This window comes from Schistosoma mansoni (assembly GCF_000237925.1).
Source record: "Schistosoma mansoni, WGS project CABG00000000 data, supercontig 0080, strain Puerto Rico, whole genome shotgun sequence".
Taxonomy (NCBI): Eukaryota; Metazoa; Platyhelminthes; class Trematoda; order Strigeidida; family Schistosomatidae; genus Schistosoma; species Schistosoma mansoni.
The window spans coordinates 1,429,806-1,454,224 of record NW_017386030.1 but is presented as its reverse complement, the minus strand read 5'-3'; the positions used below and the strand labels follow the sequence as shown (position 1 = coordinate 1,454,224).

Sequence of the window (24,419 nt, the reverse complement as noted above, 5' to 3'; positions counted from 1 at the left end):
GGACTAGGCAGATAACAGGACTGACAAGTAATCAAGACTGCTCATACGGCTTTTGTTTATCATTGGGCGATTAATAAATTCACTCCTCTCTGATTGGCGGCGAACACCATCAACTGGGCAAGAATGCAGGCAAACGATATAACAATTTCTCTCTTTCTCTTTCTCTCTTATACTACTCATTTACTTCAACGATATCATTCTAACTCACATCTGTTCTATATGTAGTCATCCATCTGGACTCAATAGCTCGATAAATAGTGCATTTTTAGCGAAAAAAAATAAAGTTCGAGCGCCAATATGAATATCGATGCCAGAATAGAGATACATCCCAACCACTGAATCACAAGTAAAATGAAATACGCTTCCTGGATTACATCACGAACGACTATCCAATTTTACTACAAAACGTGTGACTAAATAATAACAGCGAGACAATCCACCGAGTATGTACACACAGTAAAACACACTGATCAATAATGCATAGTAACATTATATGAAAATTAGCGTATATATGACTTACAGCAAAATGGACACCACAGGGTCTCTTCAACCAACTTGGTGCAACACGTAATAATGGCATAGGCTATAATTATTAAAATATGATGAAAACATAAAAAGGGACGGATGCATTAATTTAACAAACAATTCAATGTTTGGTGGAAATAACACTTACAATGATAATAGATCATAGTTAAACAAACTGGTATGATGATAGATTTTTCCATTGCAGAAGCATTGGTAGTTAACTGATTTGAACCTAGTGACATGTAGATAGTTGACAGTAAATACTGCACTTAGGTTTTGTGCTGTTTGGTACTCGTTAGCAATGGGTACATGTAACCTTAAAGAAAATAGTGCTCCCTGAAAAATTCGATCAGCTTTGAGGACTTAACACACGGAATATCAGTCGTTTGGTCTATAAGTGTTCTATCAATGCCCTGCTTTCGATGCACGGAAACTCTCCATTCCATCGGACAGTTATAGTAACTTCGACCTCACATTCCGCTACACACAACTTACAAACAATTATGTGAGTAGCGTCCACTACACTATAATCATCACCAAAGAAGTACTTGTGTTTAAAAGCATTTATCTACGCAAGATACTTAATGTTCATACGGCCGACAGTGTGGAGAGTCAGCTTTCCCTATTGAAGTGCTCTCACATGGCCACGTGTATACAACCATTGCCAGAGAATTCCTACTCACTACCTTCTCGTGGCCACGGTGTTCTTTACGAAATTGAGAGAACGAAAAACAAATGTACGACGCTTTAACAGGGTTGGTGGACACAGAGAGTCCATCTAGGGGGGGGGTGTGGAAAACCATGACTGCAAACTAACTTTGCACATGGTCTCCAGGATCCTGAACCAATCGTTGATCACCGTTTACTATGGGATTGGATCTCCTAACGTTGTTCCACTACCTTGTGGATCAGATCTGTAGGTCAAAGACTAGAGGAGTGACCCCCTAAGAAAGTCACCTGTTTCAGTCTCAGCACCCAGGCAGAATGGCAGCTCTCACATGAATCTAATGATTTATATGTTTAAATAAATTAACAGAAACAGTAATAAATATACAATTTTATTTACTTGAAGTAATGAAAGATTTATTAACTTCATATCATTCGAATTATTCAACAATGATTGATCTAATCCTAAATTCATTTGTTCTTTATCAATATTATTCACTATACCATCATCCATTAAAACAGGATATAATGAATCTGATTGCACATTAGTGTTTATTGAATGAATACTACTATTATGATTGTTAGTAGTATGGATCATAGTATTATCAGTAGTAGTAGTAGTATTATTATTATAATCAATTAATAATTGTTCATTATGAAATACTTCAGCTATTTTATTTGAATTATGTAAATTGAATGAATTTTGCGCTAGAATACATTGTTTAGTATAACGTTCAATATTTAATTGTTCAATTTGTTTATTAATACCACTTGATAAATTATATAGTGTTATCCAACCATCCGATTGTGTAATACATATTAAATTAGGATGATTTGGTATCCATTGAATAGATGCATTTGTTGGTATTGTATTAAAACATAATAATGGATTAGCTAATTCTTGATCATCGAAACCTTCTAAACGACCAATAAATATTGGTTCTGGTGAAGCTGGTGATTCAATGAAGAAAAAGAAAAGAATGAAATAAAATGTAACATTATGTCGAAAGAAAATCTTCAGGATTAGAACTATACACATGAAAGCTCCACAACCAAACCATCCAGCTCAGAGAACAAACCTACATCAAAAACTATACACATATAAACGAACAATACTGTTTGTTTCTTCCTTCAATTACATCTTCATCAGGCTTTATTACTCTAATATACAGTAATATTTATATGTGTATTCATATGTATTTGGTTGTTTGAATTCTCCCATTAGTGTTTAGGGCTGCGATTGATTGGTTACTTTTGACTCACGTGCATCTTGTGCAAACTGCATCAATATTGCTGTTATATCTAGAGCTTTGATTCTTACTATGCCGCGTACTACTAGACTACTTGAACGATAGAACCCGCAACGTCGCAACAGAGAGAACAGAAGACTAGTAACTAGGAAGTTAATTCCCCAAATCAGTGTCAAAATATAGTACAGAAATCTCATGTATTTATAGTTTTTGACTGAGAGTAAATCATCATTTCAGACAACCAATAGGCACATAGAGGTCATTCTTATCCATGCAATGGGGAAGCTACACGTCGACATTCTAGAATATTCCCCTAGCAGTGATTGGATGGAATGTCTGCGTCTCTTTCTGGGCTTCGCAAGGCTTCCTTGAGTTTACCAACGAGCCGTCCTTACAATTGCTATTAACTCTAAGCGTTTCAAGCGGAAATAAATAAAAGTTAACAGTAGAATCTAGGATATATGTTTGGTCCTATTTGAGACTCGTCAGCTGGAGTTGATGTGCACTCCGGGACTGGAACCCGGTACCGTTCGCTTCAAATGACATCGCATTATCCACTTAGCTACTGAGTTCAGATGACCATTAGCTTATACATTATGGTGGATTTCAGTCTATAGATATTGGTTGTTTGAATCGTCCCACTGTTGCTTAGGACTGTAATTGATCAGTCTGTATATGGATAGCGTTAACTGGATATACGATCACATATCTTTTCGAGATATGAGCGGTCATTTCTTGAGATTATAACCTGGAGACCTAATACACAAGACAGTAAAGTGATACTAGATGTTGTAATATGGTAGTCAGTGACTGAAATAGGTTTATAAACCATTTGGTCTTCCAGGATGCTGAGGCTCATGTGCACCACTAGTTTACAATCAGGGTTCTTCAACTCCCCTATGTAAATCTACTGTATCCACTAACCCTATTTAGGCGTCGCTAGATGTTTGCTATAAAAAAGGTAGAGTCAGCCAAACCAAAACGTAGTACCAGTTTATGATTTCATTGACTGTTGGTTTGAGCCATTTCGATAGAAGTAGAAGACATGACTAGGGTCCGCGCGATAACAATGATGAGAGACATTGGATGACATGATTCAGAATCGTTCACAATGGAGATATTAGTCAGTCAGTCACAACGTAGAACTTCGTACGTACGTACATCAGTTCGAGTTACCATACCACATTAGCACAGAGATGCAGTTGTCGATTCAAATCCCATAGTGGTAGAAGTAATAAGAGTTTAAGCGATAATGTGAAAGATTAAGTTTTGAAGATGTTATTAAAGGAGTATAATCCACTGAAATAAATTTGAAAAGAGAAAAAAGATAGAGACATGAAGAATTCAAAAGATTAGAATTTGGCAGAACATAAAGAGTGGATGCACCTTCGCCATTGCAAACGATTTTGAGCCATGTCATTCAAGATCTCCAACCATCAATTGCTATCATCTCGCTAATCCCAACCAGGTAGTCTACACTTACCAACATGACTCAGTCCAATTGTCAGTGACTTCATGGATTTTTGCCACGTTTTGGTCTGGACGCCCATAGCTTTCTTCCAACCTACTCCTACACTATAAAACATTGTATAGACCACATATTCACTCTACGTCAGGTCCTAGAACATAGACACATTCAGACGTCCTACAACCGTAGTATTCCTCGACCTTAAGGCGGCATTTGACTCCGTCGATCGTGAGGTTCTATGGCAGTGTTTGTCACTGAAAGGAGTACCAAAAAAGTACATTCACCTTATGAAGGCTCTCTACTCGAACACAACTGGTCAAGTTAGAGCCTATGGCGAACTGTCATCAGAATTGATTACCTCAAGTGGAGTTCGTCAGGGCTATCCACTCTCCCCATTCTTGTTTAAATTTGTCGTTGACATGCTCTTCAACCGACCTGTCTGGCATGGTAGGACCTTGAGGAACGATTGTCCCAGCCAGTATAACTCGATTGGTTCATCACGATAGGTAAGCCCGACCACCACGTCAAGGTAGCAACAACCGAAGTGTGGCTGAAGGCCAGTTGAAGTGATCCCTAACGTGTTCTGCCCATCGACCCACTTTCCTGGATTAAAAATGAATGATATGTCCATCTTTATCCGAGATGATCATTGATGAATCAATTATCGAGAAAAAAATCATTTGAGTAAGTATATTCTTACAAAATGTTTGGCCACCGTATTGTTATCCCCAGAAATCTTCGAAACCAAGTCCTTAAGCAGTTCCATAGCGGGCACCCGGGGATAAGTAAAATGAGGTCATTAGCTCGAAGCTACACATACTGGCCATCAATGGACCATGATATAGAACAAAAGTGTCGCAGTTGTTCATCCTGTTTAGAGGCCGCAAAGAACCCAAATAAAGCTGAACCGCAACCATGGCCAAAACCAGACGGTCCTTGGCAAAGAATACACGCTGATTTTGCCGGTCCAATACAAGGCAGGAATTACTTGGTTGTTGTCGACGCTTTCACAAAATGGCCAGAAGTATACGATATGCTGACATCAGAGAGTACAATAAGAAGATTGTCAGGATTATGTGCCTGTTTAGGGGTCCCCGAGATCTTCGTGACTGACAACGGCACCCAGTTCATGTCATCTGTTTTTAAACGGTTCTGCAATGAAAATGGCATATCACATCTACAGTGTCCTCCGTACCATCCTCAGTCGAATTGCCAAGCAGAAAGATTCGTGGATACTATAAAATGAACTCTAGTTAAAGGGGGAGGAGTCGGTATCCCAGAACAAGTAATCAGCAAGTTCCTAATGTCTTACAGAGTTACCCCCAATCCGGCAGTACCAGAAGGTAAGTCACCAGCCGAGTGTATGTTCGGAAGGAAAATCCGAACAGTCTTTAGCAGTATGCTGCCACATAGAAAGACAAGTAAACCGACGAACGAGTACCATATGGTCACTCGCAGGTTCCAGGTAGGTGAAAGGGTACTTTTTAAATCGTATCAAGGTGAAAGGAGGTAGGAACCAGGTGTTATAGAACGTCGGATCGGAAGTGTAATGTACCTAATCTGAAAAAATGTCGGAACTTGTATAAGACACATAAATCAAATTCGAAGGGATGGCAGAAAACTGATGCCACAAAGCCGACTCCCGTTTCATTTGCCCGTGGATTCATCGCGAAAAAGCCCTCAGGCGCGCGAATGTAGAAGAGATAAACGACGCAAGGGCAAAGCGACACAACCTTCGAGAGTGATGAGTCGCAAGAGGAATGCTGTAACCCAATTCCAGGTGGATCCCAGAAAAAGGTCTTATACAACAGACTTAAAAGGGGGGAGGTGTGAGGATGGTGCACAGGTGAACATGAGGAAGCTCTAAGAATCTCAGAAGGAGCCGAACATATTCCATCCAACCAGCTTTTAGAAGAATATTCTAGAATTACTACGTGTAGCTTCCCCATTGGACAATGCTGATAACTCCCTGTGTGCGGATTGGATAACTATAATAATGATTTCGTTTCTACTAAAAACTATAAATACCTGACAATTTTGTACCATAATCGACACCGTTTGGAATAACATCCTTCTACTTGTCTTCTGTATTCTGATTTGTGACTTGGGAGGGTTCTGGCGTTCGAGTGCTCAAGTATTATGCGACAGACTAAGAATCTAAGTCCAAGATATAACATAACCATGACAATTTATTCAGAAAATAACAGAAAATGAATTGGGTAAAATAAGATATATAATAGAATATGGATTAAAACATTTATTATATTGACTAAGTAGTAACAAAAATAGCTCCCAAATGCCCTGGTACGGCCGAGAGTGGGGAGAGTCCGCTCTCCCTCTCCAAATGCTCTCACATGGCCACTCACATATAGCCTCTGCCAAGGAAGTCCTACCCACTGCCTTCTCGTGGCACCGCTGTTGTTTACGAAATTGAGAGGACGAAAAGCGAATGTCCGGCACTTTAACCTGGTTGGTGGACATGGAAAGTTCACCTAGGGGAGTTGGAAAACTCTGATTCCAAACCAATGGTGCACATGGGCTGGCTCCAGTATCCTGAGGGAACAAATGGCGTATGAACCTAGTGTTGGTCACCGGCTACCATGGGACTGCATCTCCTCATGATGCTCCACTGCCTTGTGGACTAGACCTTCACGTCAAAGGCTCCGGGTGTGGTCCCCTAAGAAAACCACCTGTTTCGGTTCGAACACCCGGGCAGTATCACAGTCCTCACACAAATCAAATGAGATTTGTGTGGCGCATATATATCTGGTGCCCGTTGGTACCAATATTTATGTGTTTAAATAAAATAAAATAAATAAAATAACAAAAACACAAACCTTCTTGACATGTTACATTATCCGGTGTACAGTTTAATGCTTCATCAACACTCCAAACAACTAACATTTCAGCATATGTTGGATTTAATTTTGTACCATAATTACCATTTAATGTTGGTAATGAACCAGAAGCACTAATTGTCATAATAATCATATCATTATCATAAAAATTTAATTTATTCATTGATTTTTGACATACCGGTATACCCCAACATAATGAATTTACTGTACCTGCATTACCTAATGTATAATTATTTAATAAATTAGTTGTTTTTATATTAGATGATGATGATAATAATGGTGGCCAATGACTTAATAAACAAAGCATATGTTTTGGATAACGTAGATCCCATAATTGAACTATAGCATTTGGATTATTTGGATCAGCTATACATAAACGAGTTGCAACATCAGGACTCCATGACATCATTTGTGGTTCTAGCTGTAAATTTAAAAAAGAGAAAAGGAAAATATAAGTGTAATTTATAGACGACCTTTGAACGAATCTTGAGTCACCTTGAGAAATGTTAGCCAATCAGTAAACAGTCAGCATAGAGTAAAAGTATATTATAAAAAACCAAAGAATTAAAGTAGATACACTTCTTCTATATGGTCCGAAAACTTATCAAGGTTAGAGTAAGGTTCAAAAGTTCCAAAATTGTTATGCATAAGGTAGACGAACTCATCCATATGGCTCCATAATAGTTGGTCTCTGAAACCATGATAAGGTCACAAAAACCCTCTCAGCCTCGACCACACAGCTTCATTATTGTTTGTGTGTACTCCGGTTGTGTAAGTTTATCATTTTTATTATGGATATGTCCCTACAATACACATACCACTGAACAGCCGAAGCTTTAGTAACATCTGTGATTATTGCAGACAATGTTATTGGTGCTTTTATAATACATTTTGCGGCAATTATTGTAATATGCCTTAGTCTCAATCTCGATTGAGCAATAAAGGTTCCTATGCTAGCAAACGTCTTCCTTCAACATATATTACATCGAAGGACAACATCACGGTAGTCTGCACAACGTCTACAAGTCATTTAATTACTGCAATTACAAACAAAGGAACTTCTAAGTAGTCTCATTTGTTGTAGCCGCTTAATTGTCAAATCTTCTTTATAATTCTCTGTGAACCGATCGTACATGAGCATCAGGTACTGAAATAGGCGCCGTGACCTTGAAATTCATCAAACGCTTCTGATTGGCTCGTCCATAAATTATAGTCTCGCCAAAAATTCGTATTCAACAATAGATTTCTGACTAATTTCATTGAAGTTCTATGTAAATTACAGTTAAAAATCATCTCATCATCACATCTCTGAATACTATTTAGTAGATGATTTTCACTAAGAACTGAAGTCAGGTCCCATAGTTAATATTTGGTGTCAGTTGACAGGATATCCTAGGCATACGTTTCGTCCTAATCACCACTCATCACCAAGGTACACTTGCAATAATGAAAAGAAATGATGCTGCATGTGGGATTAGGATCTGAGTAACTCAGATTCAAAGTTTCAGAAGTTCACGCTCAAAAACACACAATATCGAATCTCAAGAGTTTTGAGTATTGCGATCAACACGAAAGTTAGATCAATCTGATAAAATTTAATTTTATGGTTCATATTATCAAATGCATTCAGTCAATCACAGCGTAGAACCTGGTACGTATGTACATCAGTTTGCGTTGTCATACACTAATAGCATAGAAATGAAATTGTCAGACCACACCTCTGAATAATAGAGGCATTAGCAGTGTAAATGGTTATTGAAAAGACAAACCATTGAAGATACAATTGGTGAAATAAGAACAAAAAAGTTATGAGAAATTCAGAAGCTCAAAATTTGAGGGAAGATAAAGAATGGATGCACCTGTGCCATTGCAAACGATTTTGAGCCATGTTATTCAAAGTCTCTGATTATTGATTACGATAATCACATAGACATTAACCAGGTAACCTAAACTTATTAACATGGATAGGTCCAATGACTTCATGCTTTAATTTGGCTGCCCTTAGCTTTCTTCTAGCCTACTCCTACAACACGCAACATCGTCCATCGAGGTACGCGGTGGTTGAACATGCGCAACACATGTCCCAACCACCTCAGTCAATAAAAACTTACTATCTTATTAATTAATTCGTTATCTTTACTCACTATCTTACCCATAAACTCAAGCTTCTTCACTTGGTAGTCTCAAAATACACGAATGGTGCTTCGAAGACACCTATGATTGAATATCAGTAACCATTCAGTCTGTTGGAGGTATGAGGGCAGTTATCACTTCCCGGTTGCCCACACCGTGGAAGGGTTCTTCTAGAGATACCTGAAAAGGAAATTGGGTTAGAAGTAGTCTTAATGACCTGAGAGCGTGACCGCAGTGCCTAAGGGACAACTGCTTGGGGTCGGTCACACACGATCATTGAATATCCTCTACTCTTAATGGTCATGTTTCATACTTATTAAGTAGGATGGACAGAGTAGGAATTCACTTAAATGTGTTGTGAGTTTTTAGGTGCTCTAATACAACCAATAAAAATGAACTCATAAAAAAAGATAATGAACTCACTTGACACATTGTTTTAGTAAGTTGTAAAACTGGTCCACTTTTACGTAAATCCCATATAACACAACGACCAATACTAGTTGTGCATAATATATGTTGAACACGTGGATTCCATGCAACTTGATTTACATTTTCTAAGGGCTGTGTTTTTTAAAAAAAAACAAGGATTTTATTATATAATTAAGTATAAGAGATAACAATAAATACTGAAACTCGATTAGGTCGTTATCAGTCAGTCAGTCAGTTACAACGTAGAACTTCGTACGTACGTACAACAGTTCGAGTTGCCATACCACTTTAACACAGAGATGCAGTTGTCGATTCAAATCCCATAGTGGTAGAAGTAGTAAGAGTAGAAGCAGTAATCCGAAAGATTAGGCTTTGAAGATGTTATTAAAGGAGTATAATCCAGTGAAATAAATTTAGAAAGAGAAAAAAGACAAAGATAGGCCGTTATCACTTCATGGCATGTTATAAACTCTTTTATTACGACGACTCAGCTACTCTTATTACTTAATATTCTTTGAACACTTTACTTCACTCGATTAGTTCCCAAATCACAATATGGTTGAACAACAGGATATTAATTATATTTCAAACAAACAAAGTAGAATGGGAGTAAGAACTACGATAAAAAGGACGTTATTATATTTATAATCTTACACGAGAAGACTTTAAACTCTTCTCCAATTATCCTCTAGCGCTTATTGGCTATTTCTTGGCCAATCGCCTGTACTTTTCCCCTTCTGATGAGTATGATAAGCTTGGTCAACCCGGTCCACGGGTAGGCCTCGGTACTGTATAACCTTGAGGACTAACAAACTACATTCCCGGTCATAGCTCTTACCTTGATGCGTTGGTAAGGTTGTATATTGTGACCATCTAATAGATCTATATTAGCTGGAACACTTGTTACTTTAGGTTCTACAATTTCAAACGGGTTAGTTGGACAACGGCATGACTAAAAAAGGTTCGATAACAAAGTTTTATTGTAGGTTGTACTGGGAGACAATTAAAACAATTAAGTTAATAGCTACTGGTTTTACAGTTAAACACCACAATATCGAATGATAGAACATTGTTTAGTAAATAAACGTTAAAATTTCCAATATGTTAACACAGAAAACAAAGATATCTAATATGTTTTTGTAGATTTGAGATCATGAGTCAAATGAAGTTAGACCACCATGGAAAACCTGGAACCACTGCTTGACGGCCGTTTCTTCCTATTATGGGACTCCTCAACAGTGCGCATCCACGATCCCGCACTCGTGAGATTCGAACCCAGGACCTACCAGTCTCGCACCAGAGCACTTAACCGATAGACCACTGAACCGGTAACCAACGGTGTTAATGTCTAACTTCAACCGACCCACGAATATCTAATATGTCACTGATATATTTAGAGCTTAATCGAATACAAAATCGGCTGACCCAAATCTAAAACTACAACAAGTCTAACACAATTTAATGATACGCTAATCTATGACCCGTTAAAAGTTCATAATAATAAGTTATTTATGGAAGCCAATTCATGGTATAAACCAACTATCTCCTTTCAATCACTTGATTATTTGCACATAATATTATACACTCTAAGTTACCTAAATAGAGAGACATTAAAAAATTTGGTTAGAATGTTAACCTACACCCTCTCAGAAAACCACTTACATACTCGTTATTTTTATTTTTGTAAACATATTCAAAGTATTCACGATGGTCATCCTTCGTTTTTAAATTGTCCCACTGAGTTTTCAATGCCCTAATTTATCATTCCATTCTCAAAGTCAATACAAAAAGATTTATATTTAAATGGTCATTTTTGTTTAAACCAATTTGTCACAATTGATTGATTACTGGGTGGTGATCAATATCATACGTGTCAAGTCCGTCTTAGTGCTGATCGAATGCTATCGATCAAGTTGTAATGTGGCCACTAGTCTAGGTGGATCGATACTACGTGCACTATATTGAGATAAGATGGTGGTTAAAGGTGGTCAACAGGAAACCAATTTGTTTTGTAGAGTTCTCTGTCAATAAATTTTTCTTAAAAGACTTGGGTTTTTTTTGTGATTAACTAAGGTTAGGATTTTTTAACGGTCTAGTGTTCAAGATCAATCGAAAATTTTGGATTCGATTGGAGCAGAGACTGAAAGCACTTACAATTTGTTTAAAAATTAAAGCAGTTACCAGTGGAGTTCAACCACGTCTGTTGTGAGATAAGAACTCACTGAAGACAATTGGTGAACGGTTGCTCAACTTCGTGGATTGATTGAAGTTATACATTAACACCTTGGATGCCGGCTCAGTGGTCTATCGGTCAAGTGCTCTGGTAGGTCATGGATTCGAATCTCGCAGGGTGAGGTCGTGGATGCGCATTATTGAGGAGTCCCACAATGGGACGAAACGGCCGTTCAGTGCTTCCAGGTTTTCCTTGGTGGTCTAGCTTCAATTGACTCATACTTTCAACAATGAAAATACTGAAATCTCCACAAAACCCCTTCTGATAATAAGAATTAAAGACAGGAATCGACAGTTCCCTCCGTTACATGCATGCATACACATCCATAGTTATATCAGGAAAGACTTCATTCAAAATGTAAAATAATGATGAATAAAATAAGAACTATTTTCACTAAGAAGTATTAGATTCCACACTCCTATCACCAATAGTTTCTGACCACATAAAACCCAACTTACTTGTATTTTTGAACCAGGTGACATTGGATGTTCCATTTTTCCAACATCCCAAATAAATATCTCTTCATCGTTCGATGCTGAAGCAAAAAGATTTGTCTGTTACAAAAGAAGAATGGGAAGAAATAAGACAGAAAGAAAATGAATACCTCACATAACACACTGATGTTAACTAGACAATGATTGAAAACCTGGAAGTACTAGATAATTGTTCTACCCAAGTATGAGACACCTTAGTTCGGCAATGTGCACTCACGAACCCGATGTGGACCAAACTGAAGATATGACAACCTCAACGAAAGTGATGGACTCTTAGTCCATTGGGCCGGTATCCAATGAATTATATGCCTAATTTCAATCAACTCACCATATTCTACAACCATCTTTCAACCCCCATTAGAAATATATCCATTAGTAGAAGCGATATATTGGATGCGAAAATTACATCTAAAACCTAGATCTTAATTTGTTTTGAACAGTGGGTGAGTGACCTACAAAACAGCACATCATCTAATTGAACATGATATCTAATTATGTTTACTTTAGTGCTTGGTTATTTTTAAATAAACATGCTACTTTACCAGAGAAAGGAAGCCTAATTTTGTTGGCCAGTGGTCTTGTCTTTAATACCTGTTGATTTGAGGTGTTGTGTTATTGATCCTGCCTTGTGAGCGATCATTAGCAGATCACACCACACCATTGCACTTCCATTAATGATCGACACTATATATACGTATTATAAATCCTAAAAGTATACAAAATTTGTAAAATCCAAATATATAGTAAGGGGGATTTCATTATGAATAAGAGAATCTCTAGTGTTGCTAGGGGTACGAGGGCAGTTGTTACTTCCCGGTTGCTCAAACTTTGACGGGATATTTTGTCTTGTGAGACCTGAAAAGGAAACTGGATTGGAATGTGACCACAGAGTCTAAGAGAACACTGCTGGAGGCCGTTTACATACAACCTTTCTGTCAGAAGTTCAAAATATGATAACTCTATGCTTCAAAAGGCCACCAGAAACCAGAATCCGTGAGGTAGGGTTAGATGTGACATTTCTGGGACTAACCATTCCTAACCTACTCTTTCCGTTATGAAACGACTGGATTGCTGCAAATGCTGATTGGCTGAGAGAATTATCTTATTGTATGGTAAATCAATAATTAACAAGTATTACTTAAATTAACAAAAGATTCATAAATCATTCGTAAAAGGTTATAAAAATTGTTGAGTTCTGATTAAGATCATGAGTCGATCAATGTCAGACCAGTATTGAAAACCTGAAAACATTAAAAGACCATTTTGTCCTAGTATAGGACTTCTCAACAGTACTCCAGACCGAAAATCCTGAGTTCTAATCCCAAATGCAGGATCGTGAATGATCAGTGCTGAAGAATTCGAAACCACCCAGTATACTTCCAAACTTTCAATGGTAGTCTAGCTTAGATCAACTCATGATCTCAATTGATACATTATGAAAATTAATGTTCTATTTTGGGGGGGAGGGGGGGTAAAGGTTTACCAACCTGAAATCGATTGAAATCCAAACTTCTTACAACATTATTATGAATATTTTCACATGATTTATACAGATAATTTGATGTGTTATTTTCAGTAATATAAATAGATGATAATTGTTGAATAGATGTTGTTACATAATCATTTTCATTACTATCAGTAGTATTAGTAGTATCCATGTTATTAATATGATAAGATTTATTAATATTACTAGTAATCTGTGAAGATGATAGATGATTTTGACTCGCAGAAATTAATTTTTGACTATCATATAAATATAAACTACCTGACATTGAACCAATAATAAGTAAACCAAGATCTAAATGATCATTATTTATAGGTGATGTCCATAATAAACTTGTAGCTCTGTTGATAAATAAACAAATAAATAAAAAGAAAGATTTATTTTATTTAAACAAGTAAATATTGGTACAAGGAAGCACCAGATACTGCCTAGGTGCCCAAACCGAAGCAGGTGGTTCACTTATGGGACCACACCCGGAGCCTTTGACCTAACGATCTGATCCAAAAGACAGCAGAGCATCGTGAAGCGATGCATTCCCATGGTAGCCGGTGAACGACAATTGGTTCATATGCTATTTGCTCCCTCAAGATGCTAGAGTTCATACGCACCATCGGTTCGGAATCAGGGTTTTCCAACTCCCCTAGGTTGACTTTCCGTGTCCACCAACCCGGTTAAAGCACCGGACATTCGCTTTTCGTTCTCTCAATTTCGTAAACAACAACGGTGCCACGAGAAGGCAGTGGGTAGGACTTCCTTGGCAGAGGCTATATGTGAGTGGCCATGTGAGAGCATTTGGAGAGGGAGAGCGGACTCTCCCCACTCTCGGCCGTACCAGGGCATTTGGGGGCGTACCAGAAAGTACTGCTACATTTTAAGACTTAATAAAAAAAATAAGTGAAGATAGTAATGTATAGTAATTCGTTCACATTGAATATCGATTAATGAATCCATTCTGTGTTAAATATTCATACAAATAACCTATTGTGCCAAGTTTTTTGTATTATAAGTTGGCAAATAAAAATCGATTGGAAAATTAACCGAAATGTCAAAAGTGACGAGAGGATTTCAAATAAGATAGGGATCAATGAACGGATGTTACATACTATTGATTGATATCAAAACATTTTCCAAAGCCACTTTTGTAAGCTTAATTATTTGCAATATGAAATAAATAGCTAGAAGAGAGTTTAACCGATTTTTTAGAAAAATGTGTCATATTAAACAATAGAAGATAAGGAAGTAACAGTTGGGAGCCATACTTTTGTTAAGATGCTTTGTGGATATTAAGTTGTGGATGGATTGATATCAGTTGATGTGTCAGTGAAAATCAGGGAACACTAGGCAGCTGCTTTGTTGTAATTTAGGCTCTTTTAGCACTAAATACCCATGAAACCTTCAGGGGTCAAACTCAAGACCTTCAGGTTTCGTGGTGACATTGACTTCTGTTATTTCGTGTTACAAAACAACAATTATCCAACTCAGTTCTATGAAGGCTAGGGATGTTTAGAGAGACCTTATGATCCTAGACTTGATCCATAGACTATGGGTGTTTATTGTTGATAGGTTCCAAACTGGAGTGAAATAGCAATCAAGTGCATTTTCCTTCTCAAAGAGATCATGACTGATGTCCATCAATGACAAATAACACTTACAAATCGGGAAACTAGCACGAAATCACCCAGCTAATATCGATATTTAACACGACAAAAAATTTTCAATCCTCTGATGAAGACAATACAAATGATGACTGGAGAATCAAAGTTATGAGTAAATCTGTAGTTACTTCCTAAAAATTAAGATTGGTTCACTCGTATCATAACAGAGTAATGTAAACTATGAACAGTCATTCTTCAGTCATTAAAGGCAGGTTATTCGAGACAATGTAATTTCAGGAAATATGTTGAAAAATTAACAAGTTTTACCAAGTGGTGGCTTAATTTTTAAGTGCTCAACTTTTTACTAGTAGTAAACAAAAGTAATTTTTTCTCCACTCACTTAGGCATGTAAGTCAGTCAGTTACAACGTAGAAGTTCGTACATAAGTACATCAGTTCGAGTTGCTATACAACATTAGCATAGAAATACAGTTGTCTATTCAAATCCCATCGCTTGTCGGGACAGTCGCTGGTTGGGCATACGTAACACGTGTCTCAGTCATCCCAACTGATGAAATTTCACTACTTCATCAATTGATTTGCCATCCTTACCTAGTACCCGTTTCCGAACAACTGTATTACTTACTCGGTGGTCCCACGATATACGAGCAATGATTCGAAAACACCTATGATCAAATACCAGTAGCCTAAGAATATCCCCTACTCTTATGGGCCATGTTTCTCTGCCATGAAGTAGGACGGAACAAACTGCTATACAGTAAACCCGTCCTTTAGTCGCTAGACGGATATCTCGTCTACGCCATAAATAACGCAAGTTGGCAAAAGCTAGTCAAGCCTTCTGTATCCGTGCTGAGATTTCGTCACACACCAGACCACAAGGCCTGATGGCACTCTCAAGACAAGTGTAGCGGTCGACACACTCAACTACTTCATTCCCTATGATTATTTCAGGTGCCGATGCAACCCAATCCTGAAGTAACATTTTGCATTTCGAGAGGGAGAATCACATCCCGAACATGCCTGCACTGTTGCTTAGGGTGGTCAGAAGGCTCTGCATTTTGTCAGCATCTTCACCAAATGGAACTATGTCATCGGCATGTTCTAAACCAACAAGTGAGTCTCCTGGTAGAAGTCCAACTCCTCTAAATTTAGACTAGGAAAGTGTTATTTCTAAAAGCGCGTCAACGATAAAGTTGAACAAGAATGGGGAGAGTGAACAGTCTTGACGAACACCACACGAGCTAATCAATTTTGATGACAGTTCGCCATAAGCTCTCACTCAGCCAGTTTTGTTCGAGTAGAGAGCCTTCATAAGGTGAATGTACTTTTTTGGTACTCCTTTCAGTGACAAACACTACAACAGAACCTCACGATCAAAGGAGTCAAATGTCACCCTAAGGTCGAGGAATACTACGATTGTAGGACGTCTGAATGTGTGTCTACGTTCTAGGACCTGGTGTAGTGTGAACACCTGGTCTATACAACCAAGTCCAGGTCGAAAAGCAGCCTAGTTTTCTCTGGTCTGTTCTTCACGAGCTTTGTTTTGACGTCGAAGTATTATTGAAACTAATATTTTAGACACTATATTATTCAAACTGATTCCTCTGTGATTGTCACAAGAGGAATTTCGTCCTTTCTTATTGACTGGCACAATCAGTGATTGAGACCAGTCAGATGGAATTACGTCCAGTTCCCAGATTCTACCTAAGACCTCAGTCAATTTCGCTGCTAGCACTTGACCGCCATTCTTAAAAATCTCAGGGGTAAACCTGTCAGGTCCTGCTGCTCTCCCTCGCTTCAGACTTTCTATAGCTTTTTCAACCTCATAAAGATTTGGTGGACTTGGCATGAGAAACTGGATAATATCAATGACTTACATACAAATTATAACTCCAAGTTGAATACATAAACCTGTACTCAGTACATCAGTTACTTGAAAATAAAAACCAGTACAACGTAAAATGACATACTTCATTGGTAATTGTTACCACAATAAACACACAAAGACCCTATTGTCGTCATCAGAATGCCAATTTGGATCATTTAGTAATATAGTACGATATGATACCACAAAACCGTCTGAAATATAACTGGTCTTATTCATTTGTCCATGAGTAATAACACATCAATGGATAATTAGTTTTAAGTTCTGACTAAATAATGTCAATCACAAAAATGTAAACCAGGTGAACTATTAACTAGAATATACATTAAATTGTATATGATCTCACCAAATAAATCATATGCTCACTAGTGACTGGCTCCATGAGGTATTTCCTGGAGTTCTAGTGAGAAGCAGTGACAAGTGGAGTTCAACCAGGTCTGTTGGGAGATATCAACTCACTGAAGACATTGGCGAAATGGTCGCTCAACTTCGTGGTTTAGTTGAAGTTAGACATTAACACCGTGCAATGCCGGCCTGCTCAGTGGTCTATCGGTCAATTGCTCCGGCGCGAGACTGATAGGTTCTGGGTTAGAATCTCGCGAGGCGGGATCGTGGGTGCGCACTGCCACTGAGGAGTCCCACAATAGGACGAAATGGCCATCCAGTGCTTCCAGGTTTTCCACGGTGGTCTAGCTTCAATTGACTGATGATTTCAACTATATATAAAAATATTTATTTATTTAAACACATAAATATTGGTACAAGGAGGCACCATATATATACGCGCCACACCCTGCGTCCGTTTGGGCACCCGGCAGTATCACAGCCCTAGCACAAATAAATGAAATGACACTTTCTACTGACAATGCTATTCTCGCTCCCACTAAATATATGAAAGATGGTTATTCTTCTATACACAAGCACGACACCGCCCCTGATATTTATCTACTGATTTGTAGTATGAAGATCTAGAAATTTCTTAAAGACAATAAACTATATATAAATATATATGCTGATTATATGGTGAAATAGGCGTAAAAGTATAAACTGTCTAAAAAATAGAACGAATCAATAAGTTCGGGTTTATATATATAGAAATATGCCAGTGGTGAATACCTATATACCTATGAATAGTAACTTAAATAAATATTTACAGGTTCGATAAATATGTTATTTCGATTAGACACATGTACATGCACACCTATACAACACAATAAACAATAAGATTAAACAATTTTTACTCTGACTAAATTCCATGTTGGTAGGTGTAGACTATCTGGTTGGGATGCGCGAGATAATAGCAACCGATGGTTAGAGACCTTGAATGAAATGGATCAAAATCGTTTACAATTGCGAAGGTGCATTCACTTTTTGTGTTCTCCCAAATTCTAATCTTCTGAATTCTTCATGTCTCTATCCTTTTTCTCTTTCCAGATTTATTTCATTGGATTATACTGCTTGAATAACCCTAATTTTTCACATAATGCTTATACTCTTACTACTTCTATCACTATGGAATTGGAATCGACAACTGCATCTCTGTGCTAATGTGGTATGGCAACTCGAACTGATGTACGTACGTACGAATTTCTACGTTGTGACTGACTGACTCTGACTAAATTATTATTAGTCACTGATAATTAAAAGTATTTCTATGAGTTCAGATATTGTACTTTAAAGTGGTAGTTAACAAATATGGATAATATTTACCAGCAACAACTAACTAAACTATCACAAAATCATCGAAAAGTGGTAGGTTAGTGTTTAAGGTGACCGACTTTTAGCCAATAAGCCCCAGATTCAAGCCCTGCTCGCCCTAATCTGATTTCAGCAACCGAGTAGTATATGATTATTCCTTACGCTTAGAATTGATCACAATGGCGCAGGTGTATACACTCTTTAACTTCCCTTATACCTCGTGGATCAGATCTTTAGGTCAAAGGCGCCGGGTGTGGCCCCCTAAGAAAACCACCTGCTTCGGTTTGGGCACCCAAGCAGTATCAAGGTCTTCACTTAAATCAAATAGGATTTGTGTGGTGCATATGTATCTGGTGCCCCTTTGTACCAATATTTATGTGTTCAAATAAATAAATAAATAAATAAACATTGAGATTAAAATTGCTTCATAGCTGTCTTCCTTCCTATACTATATCCTTATATACAACCTTTCTTTTATATATTACCACCATAGAATCAACTACTTCTATGAATTCGGTGTTCATCTTGTTGTGCTAATGAGGTATGGCAACTTGGACCGATGCATATGTGTGCCTGGTTCTATGTTGTAACTGACTGACTAATAATAATTATGACTAAGCAAAGAAAAACAAACATGAATCAAAAAGTGTGCTATGTAAAACGAAAAGGAAACTAAAGTATTCTAACTCTTATGAATGAGATGATTCACCATTTCTATTTATTAGATTACAGTACTGGAAGTTTGTATTAACTTCCCACTTTTGTGGAAACATAGATTCCATATGAAAGAAAGGGATTTCATAGTATGGAATATAAATACAAGTCTATATAAATGTATTTGAAGATAGACATAGGACTTGATTCAAACATGGTTTTACCAGGATATTCTTAGAATAAATCATATTGTTCAAAGGAAAGTGATAAATTATGGACTAATTGATCCAAATATAAACCATAATTCGAAAAAAAAAGGAACTTTCACATCATCAATTTAATTGTAGTTCTATTTATGGATAATTCTCGATCCATGGTAGTACGATAGTGCTTTAAATAAACAGATTGACTGGTACTTGAAGGCTTAGTGATTAAGAAGACTACCTTACAACCACAAAGTTCTAGGTTCGAACCCCACCCCACTTGTCTTTGTTTAGGCAACCGGATAGTATAAATTCACATCGTATTGTTTGTTTGAATCTTCCTATTGATGTTAAGACCTGCAGCTGGTCAGTCTCTAATTGGCATAGGTGCATATTGCCTCAATATAGCCTTAATTCACAAGCATTTTATAAGCAAAGATGGATAGTTGTTAGCAGTGGAATCCAGGACGCGCGTTTCGTCTTATTTGGGACTCGTCAGCTGGATGTGCCTGCATCTCAGAGTTGATGTTCACTCTGCGACTCGAACCCAGTACCGTTCGCTTCAAAAGCCATCGCGTATTATTAGCCTTCACACTAGCTCAAGCCAAATTACATGGTGAGTTAATTTACCCGTCATTATTATTTAGTTAGATGATTTTAAGAAAAATGAATTTTAATAGTCGAGATCATGAATCAATTGAAGCTACACCACCATGGAAAACCTGGAAGCATTGGACGGCCGTTTCGTCCTATTATGGGACTCCTTCTCGGTTTTCCATGGTGGTCTAGCTTCAATTGATTCATGGTCTCAACTATTAAAACTACTATAATATCCACAAAACCCCTTCTGATAATAATCAACATATGCTCACTAATGACTGGCTCCATGAGGTATTTCCTGGAGTTCTAGTGAGAAGCAGTGACAAGTGGAGTTCAACCAGGTCTGTTGGGAGATATCAACTCACTGAAGACATTGGCGAAATGGTCGCTCAACTTCGTGGTTTAGTTGAAGTTAGACATTAACACCGTCCAATGCCGGCCCGCTCAGTGGTCTATCGGTCAATTGCTCCGGCGCGAGACTGATAGGTTCTGGGTTAGAATCTCGCGAGGCGGGATCGTGGGTGCGCACTGCCACTGAGGAGTCCCACAATAGGACGAAATGGCCATCCAGTGCTTCCAGGTTTTCCAAGATGATCTAACTTCAATTAATTCATGATCTCAACTATCCACAAAACCTCTTCTGATAAAAATGAATTTGTTACATATTTATGACACTTGTAAATGTAACAACATTCTTTTAAATTTTTCATTTAAAACGAAACATTTAAAAAGAATAAAAAACATTGACTTACTTTTCTTTAATTTGTAAACTAACATTCATTTGCATAGACATATTACTTTCCTTAACATCGAATTCATAAATATCTAATGTCGGAGAAGTAATGCTAAATTATAAAAGATATAATGAAATTATAAAGAATTTATTTAGTTTATTTAAACACATAAACATTGATATAAGGAGGCACCAAATACATATGCACCACATTTCATCATTCGATTTCCGTCACGGCTAGGATAATATCTGCGTGCCAAAACTGAAACAGATGACTTTCTTGGAGGGCCCCACCCGGAGCCATCAACTTAAAGGTCTAATCCACAATCCAGTAGAGCAACGTTAGGAGATCCAGTCCCATAGTAGACGGTGATCAGCAATTGATTCATACTCTATTTATTCCTTCAGGATCCTGGAGACCATGTGCAAAATTAGTTTACAATTACGGTTTTCCAACTCCCCTATGTGGATCCTCCATAACCACCAACCCGGTTAAAGCACTGGACATTCGCTTTTGGCCCTCTTACCTTCGTAAACAATACCCCCACCACGAAAAGGCAGTGAGTAAGACTTATCTGGCAGTGGTTGCATGCACGTGGCCATGTGAGAGTATTTCGATAGGGAGAGCTGGCTCTCCCCGCTCTCGGCATTTGGGGGTAAAAAAAATCATTCGATCCATGAGACAGTGCATTTCTTACTGAATACAATCTGGATAACTTTTATTGTTGTAAACTTTAGTAGCTTAAAACATCTCGTTTGTTCAAAAGATTGATCTTTCAAAGTAAGTTTTTTTATAATAATGAAAAATGACAAGCACTCAATATTAAAATATATTTATTCATACGTTCGAAACCCACTTTAGTTTACCCCGGGGTTTAAGGAGTTAATTATCATTTATGACGCTTGCAAAAATGTATTTCAAAGAATGATATGCTTACATTCATGAGATTACTATATTTAAACACATCTATATACGTTGAGATCATGATAGATTGACATGATATTTGTGGTTATACGCACATACTATCACTGAGATATAAATATTAATCTTGTATACACATCGAAAACTCTGCCTTAGCTCCTCCGGAGGCTACTGCCGGTCCCAAGTCCGGATAAAGGAGGAGGGTTGGGCATGGGGTTAACGACTCCATCCTGTAGAAAACCAACTCGCTAAAACACGCTAACCAGAGAAAATTATTCAAACCATTTAAACTCTGCCCTGAGAGTTGAAGGAATAATTATGACGCCTTATGGTGAAAGCTGAGTTCCTTCGGAAGTCTTGCGGCCGATGCACATTCTCTTTCTCCTGGCGATCGACTGCACCATGAAGACGTCAACATCTGGAGGGAAGCACAGGATACAATGGACAGCTAGGATGCAGCTGGAAGATTTAAACTTCGCAGATGACCTGGCTCTTCTATCACACACGCAACAACAAATGCAGGAGAAGACGACCAGTTTAGTAGCAGCCTCAGTAGCAGTAGGTCTCAATACACACAAAGGGAAAAGCAAGACTCTCCGATACAATACAATATGCACCAATGGAATTAAACTTGAAGGGAGAAGCTTTGGAGGATGTGGGAATCTTTACATATCTGGGCAGCATCATCGCTGAACACGGTGGATCAGATGCAGATGTGAAGGTGCGGATCGGCAAAGCGAGAGCAGTATATTTACAACTGAAGAACATCTGGAACTCAAAACTATTGTCAACCAACACCAAGATCAGAATTTTCAATACAAATATCAAGACAGTTCTACTGTATGGGATGGAGACGTGGAGAACTACGAAAGCAATCATCCGGAAGATACAAGTGTTTATTAACAGTTATCTACGCAAGATACTTCGGATCCGTTGGCCAGACACTATCAGCAACATTCTATTGTGGGAGAGAACAAACCAGATTCCAGTGGAGGAAGGAATCAGGAAGAAGCGCTGGAAGTGGATAGGATACACATTGAGGAAATCACCTAACTGTGTCACAAGACAAACCCTCACACGGAATCCTGAAGGCCAAAGGAGAAGAGGAGGACTAAAGAACACATTACGCCGAGAAATGGAGACAGACATGAAAAGAATGAACAAAAATTGGATAGAACTAGAAAGGAAGGCCCAAGACAGAGTGGGTTAGAGAATGCTGGTCGGCGGCCCGTGCTCCTTCGGGAGTAACAGGCGTAAGTTATTAAGTAATGAATTAGGTGTTTATCTTGTGCTAATGAGGTATGACAACTTGGACTGATGCATACATGTGCGTGGTCCTACGTTGTAGCTGACTTACTGATATACAATCCCCGAATTATAGGCTTGATGGATTAAGGATATACGAATAATGCTCGGAAGCCGAATATGATCAAATACTTGTAACCCGCACTTGTATCTTCAAAGATCATGCTTCATACTCATAGGGTAATACAAAAAGAACTACTGAGAAGTATCTTATCACTTCGGTCAACCGACAAACATACTACCACAGACACTAATGGCTTAGATTAGTAAAATCGAAATAATCCTTTGGTAACTGTTCCGAGATTTTGTCACCGATCAAGTTACTGAAGCTAACATAACGAAGATGAGGGAAATGGTTCAGTTGTTCGACTAGTTCACCTCCTACGGTTAAGCCACGCACTGATACAGGGTGTAAACAACGGTCTTATTTCTTTATCACGAAAAAAACATCAAGACAAGACTAGAATCAAAAAGCTTAACATTTCTGTATTTTTCATCCCAGATGGTGTGAATATTTTCACATTAATACTGAATTCAGTAACTTTCGAAGCAAATGTCTGAAAAACATGCTTACCTTGTATTTATATTTGAGCCAGTTGCCTCGCGATCATCTTCTGCGGTGGCAGTTGCCAAATAAGTACGATTGCATGAAAGAGGTGACCAGGCCGAATGAGCAAACTTCTCCAACTCTTTGACTTTCATTGTCAGTTTAGAAAGTCTGAAGAAAAAACAGTACCAAGGAAGTATATGTTATGAATGTACAGCCTGTTAAATAAAACAAATTTTATCACAAACGCTTAAGGTTTGAAAAAATTATCGCCTGAAATATCTGTTATACAGTATCATCCATACTTTAATTCCGTGTTCTCAAAACCATAAAATATAAACATAGCTTCCTTGAAACCACTTAACGTAAGAAAAAACCATCAAACTGTTCCTAAAAGACACAATACAAGCGCGATTTCGACGGAGAGACGTTTAAGGCAAGTTATTGGACAGACGGTAGTTATCTAATGTGAGCAGATCCGAAGCAAAATTAAGTTTGTTTTGATATTTAATCTTATATATCCCACGGAAATGGAAACCTTAATAACTAGTAATAAATACGGGCTTATCCATCTACCCCACCGATACTTATTTTGATATACTCAGCCTACATCGTGTGTTATGGTATATGATGATATCCTACACAATCTAAAGCGTATGAACAAATGCAGTAAGACTTGGTACCGTAACATGCTATT

At 37.9% G+C, this 24,419-nt stretch overlaps 1 protein-coding gene across 1 annotated transcript in view; it reads right to left on the bottom strand.

The window, feature by feature from the left end:
- Nucleotides 1-23,877, bottom strand: part of Smp_212490 (sec31-related protein) — a gene marked incomplete at both ends in the record, with an annotated part of 48,255 nt that extends 24,378 nt beyond the window's left edge. The window contains 8 exons of the mRNA XM_018790523.1: nucleotides 521-583; nucleotides 1,592-2,142; nucleotides 6,747-7,188; nucleotides 9,324-9,461; nucleotides 12,021-12,116; nucleotides 13,544-13,901; nucleotides 20,968-21,060; nucleotides 23,750-23,877. Coding sequence (XP_018646251.1) covers nucleotides 521-583; nucleotides 1,592-2,142; nucleotides 6,747-7,188; nucleotides 9,324-9,461; nucleotides 12,021-12,116; nucleotides 13,544-13,901; nucleotides 20,968-21,060; nucleotides 23,750-23,877 — 1,869 coding nt within the window. The remainder of the gene's footprint in view (nucleotides 1-520; nucleotides 584-1,591; nucleotides 2,143-6,746; nucleotides 7,189-9,323; nucleotides 9,462-12,020; nucleotides 12,117-13,543; nucleotides 13,902-20,967; nucleotides 21,061-23,749) is intronic.
- Nucleotides 23,878-24,419: the final 542 nt, after the last annotated feature.